The sequence below is a fragment of the Solea senegalensis genome, linkage group LG2 (assembly GCF_019176455.1).
Source record: "Solea senegalensis isolate Sse05_10M linkage group LG2, IFAPA_SoseM_1, whole genome shotgun sequence".
NCBI classification, from domain to species: domain Eukaryota; kingdom Metazoa; phylum Chordata; class Actinopteri; order Pleuronectiformes; family Soleidae; genus Solea; species Solea senegalensis.
The window spans coordinates 26,483,514-26,509,063 of NC_058022.1; the positions used below are offsets into that span (position 1 = coordinate 26,483,514).

Below are 25,550 nucleotides of genomic sequence, written 5' to 3' on the forward strand. Positions count from 1 at the left end.
ATGTGTTTTTGATTTGGTACAGTGTCCACGTTTACATGCGGGAACATATAGTATAGGATAGTAACACTGCTGGAAGAGCTTTGTTTTACCTTTAATTAGAAAATAATGTAGCATGTATAAAGATCCACAAGGATGCTGTAAAAGCACTTAATCAGGGTCATCAAACCTGTAGCTTCTTGATCAAGGACAATAATTGATGATGAAAAGATGTGTTTGTTTTATCAAAAAAAGGAAAATATCTGGAAAGAAGGAGACAAAGCGTGCATAGAGAGATGATACTTTATTTCATTAGAGGACTGCAAACAAACATTCATATTTATAAGTGAGGTGGACTGTGTAAATGTGAGTGTTAAATGTGACTCAGCCGGTTAAGGCTCACAACTTTGGTCAGACAGACACAAGGCAGGACATTCTGTGAGGGAAAAGAGAATGAGAGAGTAGCTAATTTCGATGCAGTTTATCTAAATCCACACATAAAACTTAGCCAAATGTGCCCTTTCTGGATTTGCATAAATTATACTGTTAAAACTCTTTTTAAAAACTCTTTTACACATTAAAAGACAGCATATGAGTCTATACAATGATTTGACTCACCTTATAGAAGCCAATTCCAACCAGAAGAAGAACAAGCTGCAACTGAGTCAAAATGTGATTGGAAATTTTGATTCACTAAGAAAAACAAAGGAAAAACTGATTTGATCCTTTTTGACAATGTCTCAATTAATAGACATTAACACTTAAATCATCGAATTATTTTATATTCTGTGTCTATGTAAGATTATATTAGAATCTATGTCTAAATTAAGAGAGCGTAATCATGAAATCATAATTTGGACATATGATGTTGAAGGGATGTTTGTTGTTGGGCTTTGATGTAATGTGTGTTTGGTCGAAAATTCAACATGATCCACTTAGATGTTTTCGTTCATGACCTCAGCAGCAGACGCTTAAAGGAATAATTCAGGCTTTAGGAAGTGTGGTTGTAAAAGACACCTCGTTAAGACACAGAGGCTCACTGAAAACATGGTCATTGGCAGGGATACTAAAGGGGATAAAGGCTAAATCTTCAGTTTCCAGTCAGAAAAAGGCTTTCTAACAGTGAGACAACGCTGTGAACATATCCTTAAGATATCATAGACTTCAAGAGACATATATTTTATGAGGAGATTCTTTGGTTCAGAGGCTGAAATGTTTTTTCCATTGTTGGCAGGCATGTTGAGAGTGAGCCTCTGTGTCTTGCTGGTAGGGGTGGGTACAGCACAATCTGTATAAGTCTGACCCACATACAAACATACTTCAAAAAAAAAGAAAAAAAAGAATTGTTGCTTTAACTGTTACAGACCTGTGTATCATGGCTGTGCAACTGTAGTTCACAGAGGCAGTTCAAGGCGTGCTTACATTCATAGTGCAGTGAGGAATGTGACCGAAAAGGGGCAGTGATGAGTACAAGTACAAAAGAAGAAAGATGCACGGCAAACTCCTTCAAATGGATTTTATACGAAATGCCGATGCAGTTACAAGGACAGTGTTTACTGTGTGCCTGCGGTGAGTGGCACAACAACCTGAATCAATTAACTAAACTGTACTTCTAACTTAATTCAACATTGAAATAAGGGGTGTACATTTTCGGGAGTGGTGCCAGAGTTCAGCTCATCACGTCAGAAAATGAGATTACACACAGAGAGTGTGATGACATTCAGTTGAACAATCACACAAGTGGTCGTCATCACAAGAACAGAGAGAAACATAAAACAAAATCACCTAAACATTATGGAGATTCTATTCATAGTGTGCAAATGTGAGTAACAATATATTATAATAATAATAATAATAATAATAATAGCGAAAAGAAAGTCAATGAATTGAATATGCAGAGGAGTTGTTTTTATGCCAGTAATGTCATTTTAGTAACAGTAACGTGCTGCACTGCAATGTGGGACTAAATGCAGAGAGTAGCGCACACATAGAGGGTGCTACTACTCTTTTTATTCCATTGCCGGAACACCAAAGAGAAGAAGTAATTTCATGCATTTTTTTGCATGATTAGTTTACATCCAATGTCAATGCAAACACGCAAGAAGATGTAAATTTAGCACTGGTTGCCCCAGGTGATGGGCAGTTGCTTGTTTTGCCTGTTCTGTTCCAACACCCCAGTACCTGACTATAACGTTTTCTTTTCCAATCTACTGTTTGTATCTTTAAACAGGGCTCAGTTTCATTACACTTTAGAAACAGACCTGGATCAGACCTAATTTCAAATCAATCAAGGACAATTAATGTAAATTAAATGATTATAAATTCAATCATCAAATTAAAAGTAAGTGCTGGCTGAATCTTTTTTTTTCTTCCAGTTGATCCAGATCTGGTAGAAAAAACTCCCCCACAATCTACATCAGTTACATTCAAATCACAACATGTCACCTCCATGTCTTTAGAAAAACACTTTTAGATGAAAATACTGTAACAATGATACCAAATCTTCTATTTGGAGTCCAAAATCAGCTGTGTGGGTGACCTTCACTGGAAAAGCCCACAGACTTTACCAAAAGTTACTTCAGGCATGTAACTGCCTTTTTCTAAAAAGAAAAAAAGAAAGAAAGAAAGAGGAAAAAGCACCATCTACATGAGTGCAGTTCATAAAATAAGCCACAAGGGAGAACACTAGACTAAACTAAGTCCATCACTTGGGTTGACAGGCCACATGATCCTTCAGGGTCCAGAATAAGAGAGACCAATCCACTCAGGCTCTGCAGTGAAGGCAGTGATTGCTTCTTGTGGTTTATATGTGGTATCAAAGTGAAAAGCAGACATCCCAGTCTCCGATTGGGCCAAAATCCTCCCGACTGTGATTCCCAGTCTGGAAGGCAGAGTGCATCTTTGACTCTATCACATCACACAGGTGATAGTGTGCGAGTTACTAAGCAAGCACGAAAAACATGCATGTGCGACATATAATAAAAGGAACACAGATGTAGATGTCCAAGTGATGACAAGTGTGTCTCATCAATGTCCCTTATAAGTTATAGTCCTCTGTAAATTAAACGCACATCATACATTTGTGACTCTGAATCAGATGTTGAGGCCTTTTTCCAGCTGCTTTTCACGACCACCAGCAGTGTTGCAGGGATTTCACTCCAATCCAAAGGTGCTGGTTTCTTCCACAGCAGTCAGCATCTTCTCATACAGCATTGAGAAGGATGGATATGGGGGCAGGTCTAGTCGATTGAAGCAGGTGTGAGCTCTGGAGACAGTAAACAGGAAATGATGGTTTTTCTTTCTTTCATTTTCAAACTTAGACATCATCTTAACTTAACAGCCACACTGGAAACATTGGTGTGGAAAAGCGATGGTCACTTCCCACCCTATGATTTGTTTCTGCATCTGGACTATTGGTTTTGTTTTTGCACATTCCATGAGTGAATAAAACCAGGAAACATGTTCATATCATTCTCTTTAGTCTTAAAAATGACTCTTCTACTTTTTCCCATTGGACATACAGCTTTGGCTGCATCTGGAAATATCACTTTATCATCAAACGGTTACAACTGTTGATTTTGGGTTTGAATACAAACTGATCAATCCCCTAAATCATAGTGAAATACAATTTGATACGACACCTTTGTCCTGTAAAATTCCAACTATGAAATGAGATTTTCTGCAGGCTCTTCTTGTGTTTACCTAGGCAGCGATGTTACTTTCCCCCACTTCTCCACACAAAATCTGCGTGGTCCGTTGCTGCCTCGAAGAGAAGCAAAGCCCTCGTATGGAATACTGGACGTCCCGGTTACGAACTGATGACACAGAGAAGACAGAGAATTAGCAAGTCTAGCACCTGACATAAGGTAACAGCAACAAATGTGAAACTAGTATAAAAATACATTTTAAAAAGCATTTATATAAATATACTGGTACAGAAATGAACTAAAAATGGGTAAAAAGCATGTTAAATTTGTTATGGAAACTCTTTAATGAAGATTTAACATCTGAATAAATCACATGAATCCTCGTCTGCTGCCAAAATATGTATTTAAAGTGTGCGAGATGTGCTTAAATCTATGATATCTAAAGAGTATGTTCACCATTTTGCCATTAGATGCTTTTTTCTGACTGGAAACTGAAGATTGTAAACCACTTACTCGACTGCACGACAGTCAATTGTCATGAAATATGTCTACAGCTGCCTTGTTAGGTAAGTTTGTCTCACCTGGATAAATCCAAATGAAGGACTTCCAAAAATCAAAGCCACACAGTAACACATCTGAACCGATGGAGGCAGCAGTGGATTAACAAATCCTGTGTGCTGTGATGCGAAATCACACATTTTCTCTATGGATTTCGGTGCGTGGAGTGAGCAGTTTACAAAGCGACACAAGCTTTATATTTAATTTGTAAAATGCTTCTATCATTGAGGCAAACACATGGAATTCTTAAGATATTGTTGAATTAAGCATGCATAATTACGTCAACTCTCCAGCCTGCTTAGTTTTACTGTTCCCATGTGCCTCCCGTTTAATCTCTGATTTTGCTTTGTTGTCAAAGCACTCTGTTAAGTTTTTAAAAAAAGCTGTTGTATACAGTAAATACAATTATTATTTCTCAAAGGATTCATAAATAACAGCAGAATTTATGTATAAACAACCTCCCCTGTATCACAGATCAGCAAACAACACTGACACACACGCACACATACCTGTAGAAGTCGCAGCCTCTGTTCATTGTTGAACCTTTCAACTGCCGCCCAGAACCACCGGATCACTATATGGTTGTCATGGTAACCTGAAAATAACAAATCAAGTCATGCAACTGTGGCAACATGATAATGATGATATGTCAAAAAGAAAAAAACAGGAAATGAGTGTAAACTTAAACTCCTGCAGCCAAACCTGAGGATTTGGAGGTTTACAGTCTAACATTTAAAATAAGGGGATAGTTAAGGTTGTATGAGTCAATGCTGATTTGTCAGTCACACTAAAAAAAGATATATTTTATGTGCGTACAGATTTTCATCCATCAAGTCCTTGAGATATTTTAGTCTGGATCAAAGTAGTGGGCCGACTGTAAGACAGATAATGATGACATGGCTGGCATGCTAAAAAAGGGCAATGGCACATATCCAGCAGATTCCATGCTCTGCTTGACATTTTTAGGCCTCATGTTTTCCAGCTCATTTCCTACCTCCTCTGTACTCTGTGTTGTTCCTCCAGTCTGATAAATCAATCTCAGCAGTGCCGGCAATCACCAGCTCCAGCTCCCTGGCATCAAACACTGACACCAATCTGGCATCCACCACCTGGGTAACACAAACACCCATGCAGAACAATGTACTGTTGTTGGTTACTTAGTTTAGTTTAGTTTAATTTGTATGTCATGTCCAGTATCTGATTTATCAAGACACCATTGATTTTTATAAAAGAATAACAACATCTGCAGAGAAATAAGTCAAATTAACTACAGCATTTTATTTCATATAGCCTGCACAATCTTTGAAGGGGTGATCTAATTTACACATAGTGACATTGGGGCAGAACTACCAGAATGAAGGCTCAATACCATGAATGTGTCAAAACGTTTAATGAAGCTTATAAAATAAATACCAGTATCAGCTGGCATTTACACTGAGCTAGAAAATATATAGACACTTAGAAAAAAAACGAGAGAAGCACTTCTCTGGAGCCACTGGTGTCAGACAATGAATCAGTGATGTAGACTTGCTAGCCTGTTCCTTTTATGTGTTCCCTGAATGCTCTGAAGGAGTCTTGCCTCATCCCTTAGGACCAGACTTGGAGGATCCACTCGACTCAGGAAGCACATTTGACTTTGAGATGCCCACGCTTCAAAGAACCTGAATGATCCCTTTAATAATTGTGTTACATTACACATACTAGTGCAGTATCAGCATCTCGTGCTTCAGCTGACTCAGCATCACGTACATGGCACATTGCCTTGGCACGAGTGTCTTTAGGCAAGCGGAAGCCACGCAATGGTGATTCCTTGAATTAATAGAGAGCTGAAAGTTAGAGTAAGGGGTGTGTCTGCAGTCGTACTTTACCTCATAAAAGCCTCTGACAAGGCTCTCAGTCTGCTGCACCACTCCTCTCTCTATCCTCCACTTCACCATGCGCTCAATGTATTCCTTCTTGTTCTTCTCTGAGACAGGGATGTTGGCTCCACCAGGCTTCAGCTCTCTTTCTGTTATCTGTGAGAACACAGCGAATCGGTGCAAAGCTTTAAATGATTTCAGTGGAACAAATTCTTTAATTTTTACATAAGACAAGATAAGAAGTTCATAGGCGCATTAAATCAAAATTCATATTAAAAAAGACCTCACACTGAGTATAAACGTCAGAAATGGTTGCAAAGAGATAGCAATTTACTTATTTCGGCCAATAAAAAGACTATTACTAGGAAATGGCTATCACAAGAGAGCTGGACTATAAATGAATGCATGGAAATCACTATAAATATGTATAAAACAGAGCAGGTGACAGCTTGTGACAACCATTCAGTACACTGGAACAATTTGCTTCATACAGGTAAAAATGGGTTAACTTTTTGTTTATATATACACTGTATAATAAATCAAGGGCACAATTTGGGAGTTTGTGTCCAGCATAGACATAGGATATACAGTAGGTAGCAAAAATACAATAAGATGTAATTAATTTGTTTGTTTGATTCAAAAAATAGCACAAAAATCTGGCTGAGCAAAAAAGACACTGGCTGAGAGTGGCTGACCTGTCCAAAGACTTCCTCGTTGACAGTGAAGGTGAGGTCCAGGAGGTCCTCTATGTCATTGTCCTTCGTCCACTGGAGGGACTGGTGAAACTCCTCATCCAGGTACTCTAGGTCACTCAAGTCACATGGACTACATGGAGGAAAATGTTTGTGTGAATCACTTGTGTTGCCAAGTGCCTGCATGAGTGTGTCTGATAGCTAAACCGACACACACTGATCAGTGAGCTGATGTGAGTATATGAGACACATAGTCAATGCTGCCTGAGCTGTGCAAGAGTAATGCAGCTTTATCTCACTGCAAATACTTTTTTCTGGATGGTGTAGTTTGTAAACCGTTCACCACCCACACTAAAGTCCATTAACAAAGTCAGAGTTTTATATTATATTGATCAAATTCACTGTACATGCACCTGGTTTCCTCTACTGCTTATGCTGAAAAGACAGAGATTGTAAGCCCTACCAATCTAGAGTTATAGGGTGCAGTCACTTTTTGGTAGGTCCTGCCGAAATGTGAAAATTTGGTTACCTGAACCACAAAGACTTTTTGTGCATAAATACCTCCAAAAGAAAACACAGTGCAACATGTAAATTCTGCAAAGCGACGTTAACAGAGGTCTTGGTCTTGTCTTGGTCTCGATACACTGTGGTCTTGGTCTCGACTTTTAGGTTTAGGTGGTCTTGATTACAACACTACTAATTTGTATGTTCTCCATATAAAATAGTTGATAAACACCTGCATTGTTTACATATAGAGTACATACATGCGCAGTAGGCCTTTATAAAATGGTCTGGTGAAGAAGGCATCCAGCAGGTACTGATGGATCAAAGCCAGACCCAGAATACGTCCACTGAAGCGAAACCTGAAACACACACAGATTGTAGAAGTGTATTGTGTGCAGCGCCTCAGCAGTGTGGCCTGTCTATGTTGGAGATTTGTAAAGTCTCACCATTCATGGTGATTGTCGACAAAGGCAGACATGGGGCTGATCTGGACAGTGTAGGTGTCATTGGCAGAGTATTCAAACAGACCATAATAAGGGTTAAAGAGCTCCCTGGACACCAAGAAGAAGAACTCTCTGGATGGTCCGCTGTAGTCCAGTCTGCAACACACACACACAAAGTAACTTTGCCAATAGCCTCTTCTTCCCTCCAAAAACATTCATTCTACTCAGCATTTGTTATGAATACTATGATATTTGCATAAGACAGCTATTCTCCAACTGTCCACACCAAATAAACCATAATTAATACAGAACATCAAATATTAATTTGCTGTACAAGCAGAGACAACCACCTCTTTGTGGACTCCTGATTGTATAAAGTGTTGTGGAATACTGGAAAATTATCTTGTATATTTACTGTGAGAGTCCTGTGACTGAGACTCACGTCACAGATTTAAACAAAAATAATTTTATTGACAGCAGCTTAGAAATATCAAGATATGGTGAATTCACAAAGTTGTTTAGGATATGAGTAATAGAGATAAGCTGTGGGGTTGTGTTTTGTCCTCCCACATACACTCACCCTTCCTCCCCAACAAAGCTGACGTAGAGCTTGCTGCGCTGCAGGTCTTTGCGAGAATAGCACATGATCTGGTTGAAGGCATCTTCCAGCAGGTGGTCACGACGAATGATCAACCTGAGAAACACACACAAGCAACTGGTTGAGCACACAACGAGAATTGTAAATACAGAAAAACAAATAGAACAGCTGATCTCTCCACACAAACACATTTACTTTAATTTGCCAGGTCCTTGGCCGTAACCTTTCGTTTCAAGCTTCCTGTAGAAGTTGCGCAGTTTGGCCTCGAAGTCTCTCTTGTAGGGAGCTGGGGCTCGGGCGTTTGCTCTCTGAGTGCCTATAGGCCATAGGAAAGAAAAACAGGAAATGACATTGAAAAAGAAATTCAAACGAGTGCTCTGGTGTCTGTTTTTGTACATAGTTTATTTCTACACAAATTAATTTAAAATTATAGTTTGGGAGGATATTGACACTCAGTTTGCAAACAATAGTTGTATTAAAAAAATGTATTGGCCTTGCTGTTTCTTTTAATTTTGAGTAAATAAATGTAACCTATCTCTCTTACCAGGTGAGTTCTGTGGGGAGGAGACAGGGGATGCCCGAGGTGACTGGCAATAGCTAGGGTGAAGTAAGGCGTGAGGAGGCACGTATGACATGACTTCATCTTCAAAAAGGCTGCAGAGAAGAGAAATAATTTAAATACACTGAAGATAATTAATTAATCCAGACTGAAAGCAGGAGAGGAACTAAGGAAATATATCAAGGAAAGCACAAGTGAGGAAAGACAGAAATATACAGTACAAAAATCAGCCACAGCATTGAAATTGATTGATTTATTTTTAATTTTAGATAGTTTAGGAGTTTTTTTAGTGATGGTCTGACAATGATGATTTGCATAACCCCAGTGTTGAGAACCAGCTCACTCTTACTAAAAACATGGCTTCCAGCTGATGGGATAACAGTCCAAAGTCCATTGAAAAGGGCAGAATTCGGAGCTTGGGAGAGGAAATTGCTGATCTACTGCTACCTTGTTTGATAAGTTTGTGTTACTTAAGTAAATGCAAACTAAGGTTTTCACCAAAGTTACAAAATAACCTATTTGAATGTAATTAGTGGATCAATGATGTAAAATTGCTATTTTCTCTGTGGACTTGGAGTAAGTGATTTACAAAGTGACACCAACTTCAGTATCCAGTTATCTATTGATGAGATAAAGCAGCAATATATCATTAAGATATCATAGACTTAAGCAAGTGTAGATATTATTGGGTGAGTCTTTCCTAAGTGGCACAAATATGTTTATCCTTGTGTGTGCTGGTAGCCATGTGATATTGTTGAGTGGCTATATGTAAGAATGAAAATACCCATAAAAGTCAGTGCTGGCAGCAACACATAATAAAACTTAACTATCCCTTTAAAATATAATAATATAATATAATAAGCCAATCAGTTGTTTTCATTTGGGCAGATAAATACAAATTAAATAAGGACGCAAACACGAAGGCAGGATAGAAAGAGGAAAGGAAGGAAGGATGTCCCACCTGAGCAGCATGACAACGTCGGCATCTCCTGACAGCCTGGCCAATCCTGACACTCCATCATTTCGGATCAACTGCACCTTCTCCCTGTTGTCACAACAACTTAAATCTTTAAACACATACACCAACTAAACCCTCCAGTGTCATTATCGGCGATTGACTGTGACAGTGCAAGTACCTGAGTGAATGGTTCCGGCTGATGTCGGGTTGTCTCTCCTGCAAAATCTCAAAGATGTTTGGTTGACGAAGAAATGCCACAATCTTATCGTTGTAAGCTGGAAGTAAAATTGGACACACACGATGGTCCACATTTGTCAACTCTGAGCAGGTTTGTGTATGTTGTGTATGTGTGGGTTGTTGTGTATATACTGACCAACTGGCACAATGTCCTGGCACTGTCCCCTGTTGGCAGAGGTGAAGGTGCTGGAAGGCCTTGGCACCACAGGAGGACCGGGATGACGAGGGTCATCAGCTACCTACAGAGACAGGATCATGCATTCCTTTAAATGAATTAAAAACAAAGAGAGGATGTGACGCACCAGTGGGCAGGGTTTTCTTACCAGTCGTCGTGGGCTGACCTCACCAGCACTGTGACTGCGTTGGCGAGTCAAGTGTTGGCGGTGAGTGAGGAGGCTGGGGGGCCGAGAGCTCTGAAGAGGCAGCCGGGGGTCGATGAAAGTGGTGGCCCGGCAGTTATGGTCCACAAAGAAAGACTCCATGTGCACACACAATATAACACATTAAAACTTTGAACAATATTTGTGGACAAAAACTGTAACTCCTGCAAAACGTATTTTCTTATCTCCAGCTCATAAAACCCTACTTGTTTGCATGTAAATAAAACAAAGCTTCATATCTGTGTGTTGCTCTACCTTGCCGGTGTGGTCGTGCTTCATCTCCCAGCCTCTCGGCAACTCCAGCTGTTTGTTGGCAAACATGTTGAGGAAAGCCACCAGGTCCCTGTTGTGTTGGTAGCGCTCAAAATGATGAGTATCCCGGCGGACCTTACTGATCATATGCTTCAGACAGGTATTGGTGGCAAACATGCGGTAGGCACTCTGAGCGAGAGATGGTGAACGATGGAAAAAACAAAACAAAAACAGAGAGAGAGAAGCAGATAGAGTTTAGAAGTGAGGAAAGAGACAAAACAGAGAAAAGGAAAGATTAGGAAAAGAAGAAAACACATCCACCTGAACCTGTTTATAATTTGGATACAGTCCCTAAATATATCAGTGGTCTGTCTTTATTCTAGAGCTTTCATATAACACACCAGTGTGATCTATGAGAAGAAAATAAAAGACAAGAGAGGAAAGGAAAAGAAAAAGAAAAAAAACAAGTCCGCACAGGGTTGGAATGCAGCACAGTGAAGAAGTCGGGGCTAGTGAGGAACTTGGCGCTGGGAGACTGAAGCAGCAGAGAGAGGCGAGACCTGGAACTGGACTGACCCACACTGTTGTCCCGACGCAGCTCTGCTAAACACAAACACACACGCGTCAGTGCACACGTCAGTGCACAAATCAAAGTGAAAGGTCATATTATACTTCACAGAAGATTTACTATGTAGACTCAAATTTTCCACATTGACTATTATTCCTTATTGCAAGTTCTTTGTCCTTGATAATCCCATCCCTACAACACAGACCAGAATGAAGTGTGGGGAGAGGATTACCTGGCATTGAAGGATGCATATCAGTCTCATCCACCAGCAGTTCATTGACTGGAGGCTCCTCTTGTCTGCTGTCGTTGGTCATCGTCCTACGTATACTCTGATACCTGGACAGGTTTGTGTATGTGCATATTAATTACCACAGCAACAACTCAAATCATGAAATTATAAATTGAGAAAAATCTATATTTTACAACTTTAATAGCCACATTTACAATTTGATGATGGCCATACAATATCTGTGTTTATTACACAGGTTGGTTGAATTGATTTCTTTTTATTTTATTTTGATTGACAATAATATTCTATGGTGTCTTATTCTTATAAATATATGTCTTATAAATATAACAGACCATTACTAAGAATGTTGTTTTGATCATATGACAGACCCCATATTAATTATCTTGTAGTCCAGTAAATCTTGCAATGTCAACTTACTGGTGGCATCGTTTATTATATTGTGTGTCTGTGTGTTCTGACCTGCGGTTCAGCTGCTCCATCTGTTGTATAGAGTTGGACCTCTGGAGTGTCTGAGGGGCAGGTGGAGCCGTGGGACGCTGCCATGTTGTGGTTCTATTCACGTGGTCCACATAGAAGATCCTACCATGGCTGTCAATGCGAGCCTCCCAGTCTGGTTTGCACACACAACCACAAATAAAAGAACAAAGAAGAGTGAGGGCCAGACTGGAGAAGAGCAGATGTTTGCTATCTCAACAACCATATGGCAAAGTTGGCAAAGTTGCCAGTGATGTGACGTTTGTGTCGCTTCACTGCTCTCCCCCTCACCAGAGTCCATAGAGAAAATGTGTGATTTAACATTGTGGCGCAGAGTAGTTGTTGATCGGGTCGGTTATAATAAAAAGAAAATACAGCAACAAAACAGCACAATATGAGAGACCTGGTTCAGATATTGTATTACCATAGCAACAAAAAAAGTTTTCAATAAAATTTTAGTGTATGTTTTGAATTATTTATTAAAAAAGTAACCTGTCAGTGCTGACAAAGCTTTCAACCACTTAAGACAATGTGCAATATAGAGCAAACACAAGGAGATATGCACACACTCACAGACACACACACTCACTGGGTGGCAATGGCTCGTCCACTCTCTGGTATCGATTCATGTCTGGGCGGACGGAAGGAAGGGAGCGAACAGACTGGTGGCCATTCACCTCATTCGTGGCACCTGCATAGCACACACACACAAATCAAAATAATGAAACATTCAGTATCTCTTAAGGAACGAAAAAACTACATCACAGCACACATAAGTTGTTAATCCAGTTGTTATTTTGTGACTTTGGGATGAAAGTCTTGGTTCAGATTTACCTACGTGACACAAACCTATCAAATGAAGCAGCAGTAGGTGAGCTACTCTTATGTCTTTGTAATCTAATATCATTGATTTTCTCTAGCAGCAACATTTTCTATGTGAGCCTTTTATTAAGTAGTTAATATCTGTTTTTTTCTGGCGCCCCCACATGTGCCATGTTTTCACCGCAAGCAGGCCTACCTGTCTACTACTGTTTCTCTTCTTCATGGAGCATGTAGATTGAAGTCAGCTGTACGTTAGACACTGACACTGACCATGTCTAAGTAAACTACACTCAAAAACATCCAAGCTTTCCCTTTAATTATAAAAAACATTATGTATAAGTGCAAATTAAACACAAAACAACATTCTTCAAATTAATAAAAAGCCAAACTACAAATGAGTGTAAATGAGTTGCAATATGTTAGTTACATCCTCTCACCTGGCTCTCTTTCCCCTATTGTCCCACCCTGACTCTCTCTGGCCCTGCTCACTTCCTGGTTCTGGGCCCCCCTGATGGAGGTCTGCATGGAACGCCTCCTCCACACCTCCCCTCCCTCCTCCTCCTCCTCCTCATCCTGCTCCTCCTGACTGACCCCGCCACTGGCTTGAGCACCTGTAATTAACAATTATTATCATGTGTCATGAATGAATGAATGAATGACTTGAATCAAGGGTAGCTGCAATTTTTACTTTAAAATGTCATTACTTATGGAAAAATTACATGTAACGACATGTAGCAAAAACAAAAAGTTCTAAGAAAAATAACTGTCTGTGTCCTGAACAAGAATAATCACCACCTACCAGCTTCAGAAGTCCTTCTGCCTTGGTCAGAAGCAGTTGCGGCTGCTGCTATTGGTCCATTCGCCTCGCTGCTTGAAGACTCCGCCCCTTCCTCCTCAGCTTTCGGTGCCATTTCCTTTTTCGTATCCACCTCCTGTGGAGAGGAGAGGAGAGGAGAGGAGAGGAGAGGAGAGTCATCTCATGGCAGCTTTTCTCAAAGCTCTAACTTTCAGTAAACCTTTACAGCTGCTCACCGGAATAGGTGAAAGTGGACCAAGTACAGAATTGTTGGACACTTCCTGGTGTGTGGTGGTCCTGCTGTTCTGCTCCTGACAGGTACACTCCATCAGTGACTCCGCTGGAGTCGGAGCCACCTCAGCCACTAATGCCTGAGAGGAGCAGGAAGCTTCAGAGTTTTCACATGCCACATCAGCTGATGCACCTGCAGCTGCTGCAGTCCCTGCCGTGGCTTCAGGAGCTGATGATGTTCCTGCTGGCATCTGAGCTCCAGTTGCACCTTCAGCAGCCCCACCTCTACTTTGACCATCAGCAGACTCAGCTACAGGCTGAGCACCAGAGTTTGAAGCTGCCTCCACCGTAGCCCCAGCTCCAATCTGCTCTCCATTTCTCCCCTGTTGAGACTCAGCTGATTGACTTGATATGGTTGCCCTCTGCTGTGTTTTTGTCTCTGGTAACTGGTCCCTGTGCTGCCCTGTAGTCTCCTCATCCTCATCCGAGTCTATGTGCAGCATGGCATTGAGCCGTGTATCCGTTGGAAAGCTGGAGCGGAGCTTTGGCGAAGGCCCCACCAGAATCGGGTCCCCTGGGCTCCTGGGAGCCTCAATGGCATCCAGGTAGTCATTGAGTGACACCTGCCGGTGAGTGTGGCCACCTGTGGCCACAGGAAGCAGATCTTCCTCTCCCATGTTCCCAGGATCTCGCCACACACTATCATCACCATAGTAACAAGTGCCATTGACCAGCAGGGAGCCCTCATCTGAGCCCGTGGGAAAGGGTCCACATGTGACGTGTGAAGATGAGGAGGGCTGAGGGAGGTCTTCATCGTCAGAGGGACTGCCAGGATCACCATTCGCAGTGCCAGCCAAGATGGTTCCCATTGTGTCTGGGGAAGCCTCTGCTGGAAGGAGAAGGGGGGAGCAAAGAGACAGAAGAAGAGTGAGCGAATTAGGCTCGAAATAACTCTTTAAAGCTTTTCCAGACATCAACTCTGGGAAATGCCTAGAAAATTGAGTATGGACAATTTCTGTGAACAGAGAACACCGCAGAGACTATCTGGACAGAAATGTTCACAAAAGCAGGTGAAATTCTGAAATATTCAGGCAAGGGATGAAACCTGAGCGTGCACAAGGAAAAATTTGATTTTAGCCATTCTCATGTAAAATAAAAAGCCAAAACTAACATTTTAACTCTAAGATGTCTTCAGAATATTTTAAAATGCTGAACAATGTCAACTGGTCACTCTCCTGCAGCAAAATCTAAAAAGGAAATCACAGTTTTAGGGGGGGGAGAGGAGATGCTGGTCTACTGCTACCTTGTTTGCTAAGTTTGTGTCAAAGTCAATTGGAAAAGTAATTTTAAATGGTGAACATTTTCTTAAAATACTGTAGACTTAAGCAGGGAAAGATTCTGTCCAGGTGTGGATTGTATAAGGTGGATAAGTGGCTAAAATGTATGTAAACACACACCTTCATGTCCGTTGGTGGTGAGGTCCACTCTAAACAGAAGCTGCCCACTCACATGGTCCGTTGGGAGACGACGACACAGGCTGTAGCTGACTGGCTGCTCTCTGCTCGCGCACACACACACACACACACAAGCACAATGTATTATTAATTATAATCATGTCCTGTCCGGTGAGGTTTTACTGTTGCTGTCAAGTTGGCATTACCTGCTGCCTCCCAGGAAGAGAAACCACCACTATATCATTCATTCCTTCAACGATTAAGCTGCTGAATGCAGAGTAGTCACTTATTTTAATCAATAAGTTTTGCACTGTCATGTTAGACACATTGAAATGCAGCTGGCTTTGTGCAACCTGCTGTATTAATTGTTGTGTTAATTCTGTATTTTTCCTTTCTTATGTGGTTTGTTTCCTTGTTTTTATTCTTTTTTCTCTTCTAATTTTTAGTATGTAGATTCGTTATTTCTGCATTTCTTTCAGTGAGGCCCAAACACAACTCAGAAAACACCACCACAAGCAAGATCCTGCAAAAGTACAATTTGTGTGAAACACACACAACAGCTGTGGGGACATCCTTTATATATATATATATATATATATATATATATATATATATATATATATATATATATATATATATATATATATATATATATACATATATATACATATATAATATAACAGAATCGTCTATACTGTGCAGCTGAAAAGAGACATGGGACTCCTTGCATGAAGTGCTGTGAGTCATTCACACACCGTCAACTTTGCTCCTCTTACCCATCACTTCCTTTCACCCTGGCCTTCAACTTCTTGTATAAACCTGTATAAATCCTGTATAAAAAATAACTTGAAATAAAGTTCCTCAGTTTTGGTTACATTTATAATTCATCTTCATCTTATTGTTTCCTGTATATCAATATATAACAAAACAAACGCTTTTATTTGTAAGTCTTAATTTACAGGGTTACAGGGTTAATTTCTTTTTTCAACCTTTGTGTTTGTTTTTCTTCCTGAAAGTCGCTTCCTGTGCTTTTGCACTGTGCATCTTTAACGGTCAGCAATTGTATGCAACATAAAACAAATAAACCATATCTTATATTTGGAATTGCATTTAGACATTTTTGTCTATTAATTTGAGCCATTTCATGAGTGAGACACACAAAAGGCTTATTGGTAAGAGAGAAGTTGGTGTAACTGACATTTATTGTATAGAGAGATGAAAAGTATTAAAATGTTTCCTATTAGTTTGCTGTTAGTTGTAAAATGTCCTCCTACCATCATGAACTATCCTGATAGTATCCTGATTCACTGGCATACATGATGTCCTCTGTTGTACGCCAATATTCAGTCAATGGATTGACTGGTACTGGTTAAGTGACAAAGGTTAAATATCTGTCTGAGCGAAACACACCAGGTTATCTATGGTGTGCGTGTGTGTTATCGCGCGCACATGTACGTGTGTGTACTCACTCAGCTGTTGGCCCCTCCAGCAATCTCTGCACAGGGATGATCAGCTGACCCAGGAAGCGCTTGATGATTGGCCTGCTCTTGGCAAACTTATCTTTTACTTCGATCTCCAATACATCGGTCATCAGAGCCACAAAAGTGTACTTCTATAGAAAGAAATAAGGGAAAGTTGATTTTCACCTCTAGTTTTACATCATCTCAAATGTAAAAGGTTTCCTAATTCTCATGATGTATTTATTACACTAACATCCCCTCTTTGTTTTATATACTTTATCTACTCGTGGAAATATTATAATCATACAACAGCTTAAGTTGATCAAGTAGCACAATATCCTTTTGTGTGTACAGTCACAATCCCTTTTTACATACTACAGTGTGTGTGTGTGAGTGTGTGTGTGTATGTTTGTGCTCACCTCCCCGTGCCACACAGGGTTTATGGTGTTCGCAATGATGGATGATCGTCTTTCCTGACCATGATGAGTAAACTTGGGGAGACCACTCCTCTTTCCCGGCTGGATGGACATCTTCAGGTAGGGGTCTGGGTTGAAGAACATGCCCTTCTTCAGGCCAACTGCGCGAATATCTGATGAAAGAAACACAAATTTATCAGAATATGAACGACATAACATGAAATACAATAATACAACTACTGAATCTGTCCTCTCACCTGATAAAGTGAAGCTGACAAGTTTGCGACAATGCTCAGTCCCTGATTGGTCATCCACTTGACCTTCACTTGCCACCTAAAGAATCAAAGCAGCAGAGCTTTAAATTCAGTGACACTTGTTCCTTGACAAATCTACCCACAATGCAACAATGCCCCCTTGGTCACATCAATTGCTACCAAGGTGTCTTATCTATCACTGCTATGCCAATGACACCCAACTATATCTCAGTACAAAGCCATCAACGCAAATCTCCCCAACGGTCTCTTGTCAAATGACAAAGTTAAACCGTGGATGTCATTAACCCTTTTGTTACCAATCCTGTTGTCGCTGACATTTGTGATACCTAGAAAATACCTAGAAAATTCAAACAATGGACTGACGATTTGTCCAGAGTGTACCCCACTTTTTGTCTTATGTCAGCTGAGATTGGCACAGCACCCCACATTATCTTGGAACAAAGGGCAGAAGCACTCATTCATTGAACATTTTTAAACTGATACAAGCTCAACAGCAATAAAACCAAATGCCTGCTTGCAGCCCCCCAAGAACCTTTAGAGAGTTTGGGGGAATTTCTTCACTGAATTCAGAATTGGTTTTATTTGTACATAAATCAATCAGAGATTGTGAAATTGCTCATTTTTACACACCAGTAGTGAACACACACAAACTGGGCGCAGGAGCAGTGGGCAGCACTTATCGGTGCCTGAGGAGCAATAGGGATTGGGTACCTTACTCAGGAAACCCCAGCTCATGGTCTGTCCTGAGATTTCAACTGTTGACCTTCCAGGTACAAGCCCAATTCCCTTCCCCTTATCCATGGGACCTCTGTGGATGGCTTCTCCATCTGCCTCTCCCCAGCACTCTATAACCCTGGAGTAATTCTGGGCATCAAATTCTAATACTAATTGAATCCTGTCCACTATACTGTGCTCTTGTATCCACAGTATTCAGTTTACAGGGTTATCAGCCAAACCAAGCCCTGGCAACATACATCCTCCATAGTCATTCAACTCTATTGACAGACACACACATGCACAAACACTTACCGGCACTCCTGGATTCTTAACAGTGATACACGGTGTCGTCGCTCTTAATGCTCCACTTACACCATGATAGTATTTAAAGCAGACTTTAGTCTCAGCTGTGAAGAGAACACATATGGACACAATCATCGCAATGATGACAAAGGACCATATTCCATTTTGGTTGAATAGACACAAACATAAAACACATGACGTCCACTTACGCTCCATGAAGTAAGGTCCTGGCTCCAGCCTCCAGACAATATGACCACTCTGAGTGCCATTAATGCCACGATTCTTGGAGTCCCACACATTGGCCACACATGTTTCATCTAATAAACACATAGAGTACACACATTTGCAAACATAAGACGTTGTGTTGTGTTTCTTCTGTAAATGAAGCAACAGTTGTGAGATGTTGATATTTAATTACATGGACACTGTGTACTTGAAACAACTTTTAGAAGGTTTTGTTTTGGTAATTGGACTCATCTTTACTCGGCCTTGTTTCAGTCTCAGACATAGATGACTTTTAGAGGAGTTTAAATCAAGACTAGTCACAAGTGATCTACTGTATGTAAGAATCATTGATGTTAATGGATGAGCGTGCTGTGTTGAAAGAGGACCACTGAGGTTAGTGGTATGTGAGGGAAATTCCTCCGTTGGGTCATAAACCACATCCCCACATGTCCCTGTGCTGTGCAGCTATCAAACATTCATGTTGTGGACGTCCTGTGTTAAGTGTGACAAATGGCCTGCGTCCTCATGGATCAATTCTAATGTCTATCAGCCACACACACACACAGACCTGTCACACCAGGTCACCATCAATAAGCTCTCCATCCTCATGGATGACAGTGAGTATTTCTCACATACCCTTCTCTGACCCGATAACCCTGTAATGTTCCAAAGATATAAACACACTTTGGTCTGAGAGGTGTGACATACAAACATATAGTACAGGCCAGACAGCAGTGTGAGGTTATGGAGCTCAGGTGGCTCCAGGGGAACATGGCCAACAGCCAGGCTGGAAACAGTGCTCATCTCTGGGGATATAACCAAAGAAATCCCCTCTGCCTGGATCAATACCATAGAGAGGTTGGAGGGATAGAGAGATCATCTTTCACTACTCCCTCTGTCTTTCTCGGTCTCATAAAAGGATTGTGCACAGGCACTCGTTCTCTTCTGCACAAACCATAATCACTCATGTTGGCTTTTGTGAAATGGTGTGTGTTTCACTGGCCTCGGAAAGCTGCTCTTTCACACCTACCGCATGTTGAGTACAGCACAGTCTGTGTCTGCAGAGACAGGCTTAAGAATAAATGCCAGAAGAAGAGAGAATATCTGTAACTAAGTTAAAATGTTAAGAAAAAAAATGGTGTAGTTTATGAAGTATGGACACATATTCAACACCTTACATTCATCTAAATGTGTGCTGAGAGTAACTTTAGTTTCCTGTAAACGGGCTGACTAAACAACCAGCAACAATAATCTTAAACAGGTATAGATTTTATAAAGCGAGTCTTTTGTAAAGTGGCTAAATCTCTGTTCTTGTAATCCCACAGGCAGCAAGCAGCCATGTTTCTCCCTGTGTGTCTGAGCACAGCAGTCAGCGATTACTATGTGTCAGTACCTCTTAAACACACTATAAAACAACCACACTATCTCTTTAAACTGGTTAAGCAGTGAAATCATCTGTCCTAAATATAACATCTTCTGTGTGACTTTCTTCTGCCCGGGAAAGGCTTTATTTATTCATCATCGGATAATTAACACAGTCATATCAGATTTTGCACCTCTTTTTACAGGCCAAGTGTAGTGTTAGAACAGACCTAAACCGTATTGAATTATTAATGTTTTGTCATTTCATGATATGGGATGGAAACGGAGAGTGAAAAGTAAATATCAACCGAGGAGGATTTCATAAGTGAATGAGGACATTTCTACATTTCAACCACTCACTGCAGTACCAAAATAAAGGTTTGTTGTGTAGATATTGCATTCAGTTTGTTTTTGATTCCATATACTGTATGTGTGTACAGATGTATCAATGTATTATCTGCGTTGTGTGTGAGAAACAGAGAGAGAGGCAGACTGTAATATGAGCTATACGATAACATACTGCCCTTAAATGCTACTGAGGCTGAGTCAGCATCACCATTTTTCATCAGGAAATCCTACTCCCTTTCTCTAACCATCCTTTTCTACAACACACACACAATCCATTAGTCAGTTAATGTAGCAGCAGAGGGGTGATGTAATGCTCTAACCTTGAGGAGATATCTTACAAGTCACAACCTCTTCAGTGGTGCTATGAAATCCTATCCTATCCTATGGTATTTTTTTCATTTCTTCTTACGATGTTGGATGAACACTATGTGGACAGACTGGGAGGAGGCTGCAATGACAGCAGCATAATGGATACCTTTTCACGAGCTGGCTGTGCTGTAATGTTACAGGAAAGCTCAGCAGAGTTGTGTTTGGGGTATTAAAGCATCTGCATCCCCATCAATTTTCAGACCAGGAAGTGGAGTGAAATTATAGGGAGAGTTCAGGTTTGTCTGAAGTGTGGTTGAATAATATACTGACACATCATCAACTGATGGTGCTCTGCACACCCTCTGTGCCAGACAGGCTTAGTGACAAAAACACATTTAGCCACTTTTTTTAAACACCTAAGTCAAAAAAAATATGACGGAGACAGCAGTGAATTAACGACACCTGTGTGCCGTGAACTTTAGCGCAAGGGAGGGAGAGGTTTACCAAGCAACACAAACTTTACTTTCTAGTCAAAGTGCAGTGCAATGGCAAACATATTATTAAGATAGATTTTATTAAGAGAACCTTTTTTGAGTGGCTACTTGCATGCCTACTGTACACCACCTAATACCTGGTACCCAATAATTAAAAAAAACCTGGTTATCATATTTGTGAAAAGAATTTTGGTCCCAATATTTCACTGTGTGAAGTGAACAGTGACTTTTTATGACTTTAACAGTGCGCAGTGAACTCGGCATCACAGAGCTTCAAGACCTGTGCAGAGATGGGGAACTTAGATCACTAAACTAAAACTCCTCAGCTTTTTTTAGACCAATTTAGACCAATGTTCTAGACCAACCCTAAACAAATTTTCTATATGGGGAGCCATGTTGGTAAACCTTAACGAGAGTAAATTGGTGCTTAACTAGATGCTTGTTATTTAATTAATATACATATAAATCTCAACTAAAAGGTTGGGAAAATTCTCTTGCCACCCATCTGACCAAGTATTTGGAAAACAGAGTCTGAGATATAAAAGTGAGGGAGTTGATTCTGGTTTGCTCACCAATGTGGTAAAGGCCAATCCAGTCCGTGGCATCCACTTCCTCCTTGATGTCCCAGGAAATAACCAGGTGGCCATGACCAAGAGTCAGCTGATACGTAGACGCTGTGAGTGATGAGCGGCTATCTGAAGTCACCAGGTCTGTGTCACTATTGGCCCGCTGAAGTCCCAAACCTGCCCCCTCTGATTGAACACCTGATGACATCATGGAGGAGGAGCTGGAGGCGGAGCCACTGACTGCACCATGCACTGACAAGCTGCAGAGGTTGTCAGGCCCGATCGTGTATGGCCGGGTGTGCGGGGTGCGCCGGCGCACTGCCAGCAGGTGCTCCCGGGCACTACTGTTCACCGCCGATGATGACGGTGGGGAGGAAGAAGAGGTCGAGGTTGTGGCTGTGGCATGGTTCCAAAGAGGAGGGGAGGTGGCTGGAAGGGAGGATGAAAGTTGGTGGTGGTGGTGGTGGTGGTGGTTATGATGATGGAAATGGTGAGGAGAGGACGGGGCAGAGAAGGTGGAGGTGGAAGGGGAGGATGGCTGGGGGCGGGGGCGAGGGGGGAGGACAGCTGTTGCAAGGGAGGGTCGAATGGTTGAACCAAGGTAGGCGCCAAAGGAAGAAAAGAGACAAGGGGACTAAGTGGGGGAGGGGCAGTCAGACCTTTTAGCTGAGAAGTACCATCCGTAAAATGAAAGAAGCACTAAAGGCAAAGAGAAGAGGATGGAGAAACAGATGGCAGTGGAGAGTGATAACAAGCTACTGCTGGTGCAACAGTCTGAGCTCGAGCTTGTCACAGCACATTTCTGCTGGCATTTGTTCTGGGGGGGAGGCACTTCAATGTTTCCAGGCTTTACTCGTCATCACTCAAGGTGCATTGACGATTTTCTCCCATCTATCATTCATATTACATCTCTGCTGCGAATGTCGTCGCTTTACATTTAACCCTCTGCACGCCGTGCCACACCTGTCCATTTTGACAAACCCAGGGGTGTCAAAAGCAGAAGGACGCCTCTCTCCTGGACACTACAGGACTCTGCAAATCACACACTGAGCCATGATCAGAAAAGGTGGGAAGAGAAGGACAGATGAGGACAGAGATAAAAAGGTGATCCTTCCAGGTCTGTCCAGGATGGAGGGGGTGTTTATAGAGCGGTCCTACGATCCAAAGGTAGGACAAAGGCTGGACCTATAGTGGAGACAAAAAGAGAGAGAAAAAAGAGCTTGAAGGAAACAATAATTTAACTCAATTAAGACACAACAAAGGGCTGTATTTTGACACAGCATTTCAGTATCCTTCCTTTGTTGTGTTTTCTCTAACCCTGAGAGTCAGGTGAGAACTACTGCAAACATCATCATAACTACCAAAAATACAATATCTGCTGTCTTTCTTCATTTTCATGAATTACAGTGCAGCCATTTAAAGTTATTAGCTAATTGTTATTATTATCATCATTGTCTCTTACAAGAGATCTTTAACAAGATGGTCCTGACCAAGACAAGAAGTACATGTAACAGACAGACAGAAGAACAGACAAATATTTAACTACTGAATCATAAAATACATAAATAAAAAACCTAAATTCAGGGAGTGCAAACATCTGCCAAAGTCACTCAGTTTCCCAGAGAGTCATTAAACCTTCCTGTCTTGCATGGGTAATTGTTTGAGAACAATACAATTATCCATCATCACCAAAATCTAATTATTATAAAAAAACATAGCTGTCCTTTTCTTTTTGAATTATGCTGCTGGCAGATAGACAAACAGAATGTCAAAAACATAATCTCCTCGACAGAGATAGATATTCATTAAATATATAAAATATTAATCTAAAGGAAGAAAGTACAGAATCATAAATACTCAGTATAAAGGATCAGACAGGGCAATTTGAATCAGATTGACCATCTATCTACAGACAGATTTACCACCATCCAAGTTGTTTTAAAATACTTTAAAAGCATCCAGAGAGACCAACTCTCTAAAATTAAGATGTTTTTGTAACTGATTCGAAGCAGATGTAGCGAAAAAGAGGAATTTCTTCTCAGTTTCTGCAGACTTTTTAAGAAATAATTCCTGGAAGAAAAGCTTCCACATTGTTTTAGTTGGATTTAGGCGCCTAAGAGGGTAGTAAACCCAAAATGGCCACTTAAAAGGGAATATAATGGCTCTCTTGGCCCAACAGGGAAGATGTTCCTTACTTCACATTTATACAAATGTATTTTCATTTGATTTCAGAGTGCTCAATGTTAATTAAGAAGTACATTTGTGTCATTGTGAAAAGGTTGAATAAAGTTAAAATAAAATATATCAAAAAATAGAAATAGAACAGTGGCAGGATCTACAGGTAGAAAGTTGTAGCTCAGTAATAGTGGAAAAGGTCACCATGTTCAATTTCACTTCATGAGTGGACAGAAAGCAAACCATTTCCTTTTGACCTTTCCTGAACACACACAGACCACTTATCGTTTTCTCTCTTTCCTCCTTTCTTTAATTTACACTCTCTCTCTCTCTCTCTCTCCCTCTCTCTCCCTCTCACACACACACACACACACGTTGCTATGGTGAGAGATGGTTACGCCAAACCATGTTCCAGCTTCAGGATCAGTCACGTGTATCTGCTGCACATCTAACTCCTCCTTCTTCTCCTCCTTTCTCTCCTTCCCTGAATGGATGCACACTCAAATCCAGACTCAGTCCCCAGAGGCCTCAAACTTAAATGAGAAGTGTGCTTGTGACAGAGAGAGGTGTATAGACAACAGCAAGGAAGGAGAGAGTGAACACTCACTCAGCACTTAATTAGGAACACCACAGAAATACTGGCGACTTCTTAGCTTCGGGCCACATCTTTATCTTCTCAGGTTTTTCCCTACATTTGTTCTGAAAATGACAGATCAGTTTGTGGACTGGGCAGTAATTCAATAACAATGTATATCCCAGCATCGATATAACAAATATTCAATATAGATCATTAAAGTGTTTCATTAATGCATTTTGTGACATGGCTTCTTCAATTTCACTCAGATGCAAAACACACTCTTTTACGATCCTTTTATAATATCTAAACTGACTGTTTTGGAATATTTTAACATGATTAAGTATTTAGCCATATCTCTCTGGTTCTTGGCATATCTCTGTGCCAGGAACCAGCCTGAGATATGGAGGCTCGTTCTCACTTAAAACATGTCTGTCAGCAGGGTCACATGCCTTAAAGGATACATTTTCATTACTCCTTTATAAAAACGGCGATTTATTTCTGATCCAGACCTTTGATGCTCTTTAGGACGCAGATCATTCTTATCTAAAAATACTGTTTTCAAATGAAAATATAGTAGTATGGATGTAGTAGAAGGGGGACAAAGTGTGTGAAGAAAACATTCCACACACCACCACCGGCATGCACTGTTAGTTGGCTCAGTGGATTTCTCGACATCTGCAGCCTCAGCAGATATCCAGACTTAATTTTTCAGTTTTCACAAGTTTAAATTTAGCCTTTCTGTCGGCTCCAACCATTCTGGGTTAAATATTTACAGCTCAGGATAGAAGCCAATGCTTCATGTGTGGCATGCACAGTTAACACACACACACACACACACATACATATTAGAAATAATAAAAAAAAAAGCTCACAGTTTTCACTCCTGTCACAAAAAAACAGCAAAGGAAGTCCAGCACACACAACACTGAACACTGTTATACTGTTATATATCTGGTGCTGGTCTATTTCTTCTGCCTCTACCTCACATCCCTCTTTCAATTTCTCTCTTCTCTCCTCTTCTCTGCTCTCTATAACAATGTAAAGGTGTCTGCCTTACTACTGTAT

The 25,550-nt window shown here is 40.8% G+C and overlaps 1 protein-coding gene across 2 annotated transcripts; it reads right to left on the reverse strand.

Moving 5' to 3' along the window:
• Window positions 1–265: 265 nt before the first annotated feature.
• On the reverse strand, window positions 266–22,003 carry hecw2b (HECT, C2 and WW domain containing E3 ubiquitin protein ligase 2b). Of its 2 annotated transcripts, XM_044015992.1 has the most exons (30): window positions 21,740–22,003; window positions 18,639–18,746; window positions 18,439–18,533; window positions 17,392–17,467; window positions 17,138–17,307; window positions 16,728–16,870; window positions 15,262–15,362; window positions 13,810–14,693; window positions 13,577–13,709; window positions 13,215–13,388; window positions 12,545–12,646; window positions 11,941–12,091; window positions 11,464–11,567; window positions 11,139–11,263; window positions 10,667–10,852; window positions 10,355–10,507; window positions 10,168–10,270; window positions 9,973–10,069; window positions 9,798–9,881; window positions 8,822–8,931; window positions 8,473–8,593; window positions 8,260–8,373; window positions 7,683–7,835; window positions 7,497–7,595; window positions 6,736–6,865; window positions 6,050–6,196; window positions 5,176–5,290; window positions 4,691–4,776; window positions 3,679–3,791; window positions 266–3,241 (listed from the first exon to the last, which is right to left on the reverse strand). In XM_044015992.1, exons 1-30 carry the CDS (start codon window positions 21,942–21,944, stop codon window positions 3,130–3,132), a joined length of 4,494 nt encoding a protein of 1,497 aa, XP_043871927.1. In that variant the 5' UTR covers window positions 21,945–22,003; the 3' UTR covers window positions 266–3,129. The 2 variants fall into 2 exon arrangements, with proteins under 2 accessions (XP_043871927.1, XP_043871936.1); XM_044016001.1 differs by lacking the exon at window positions 13,215–13,388 and having other exon boundaries at window positions 11,139–11,266.
• Between the last annotated feature and the right edge of the window lie 3,547 nt (window positions 22,004–25,550).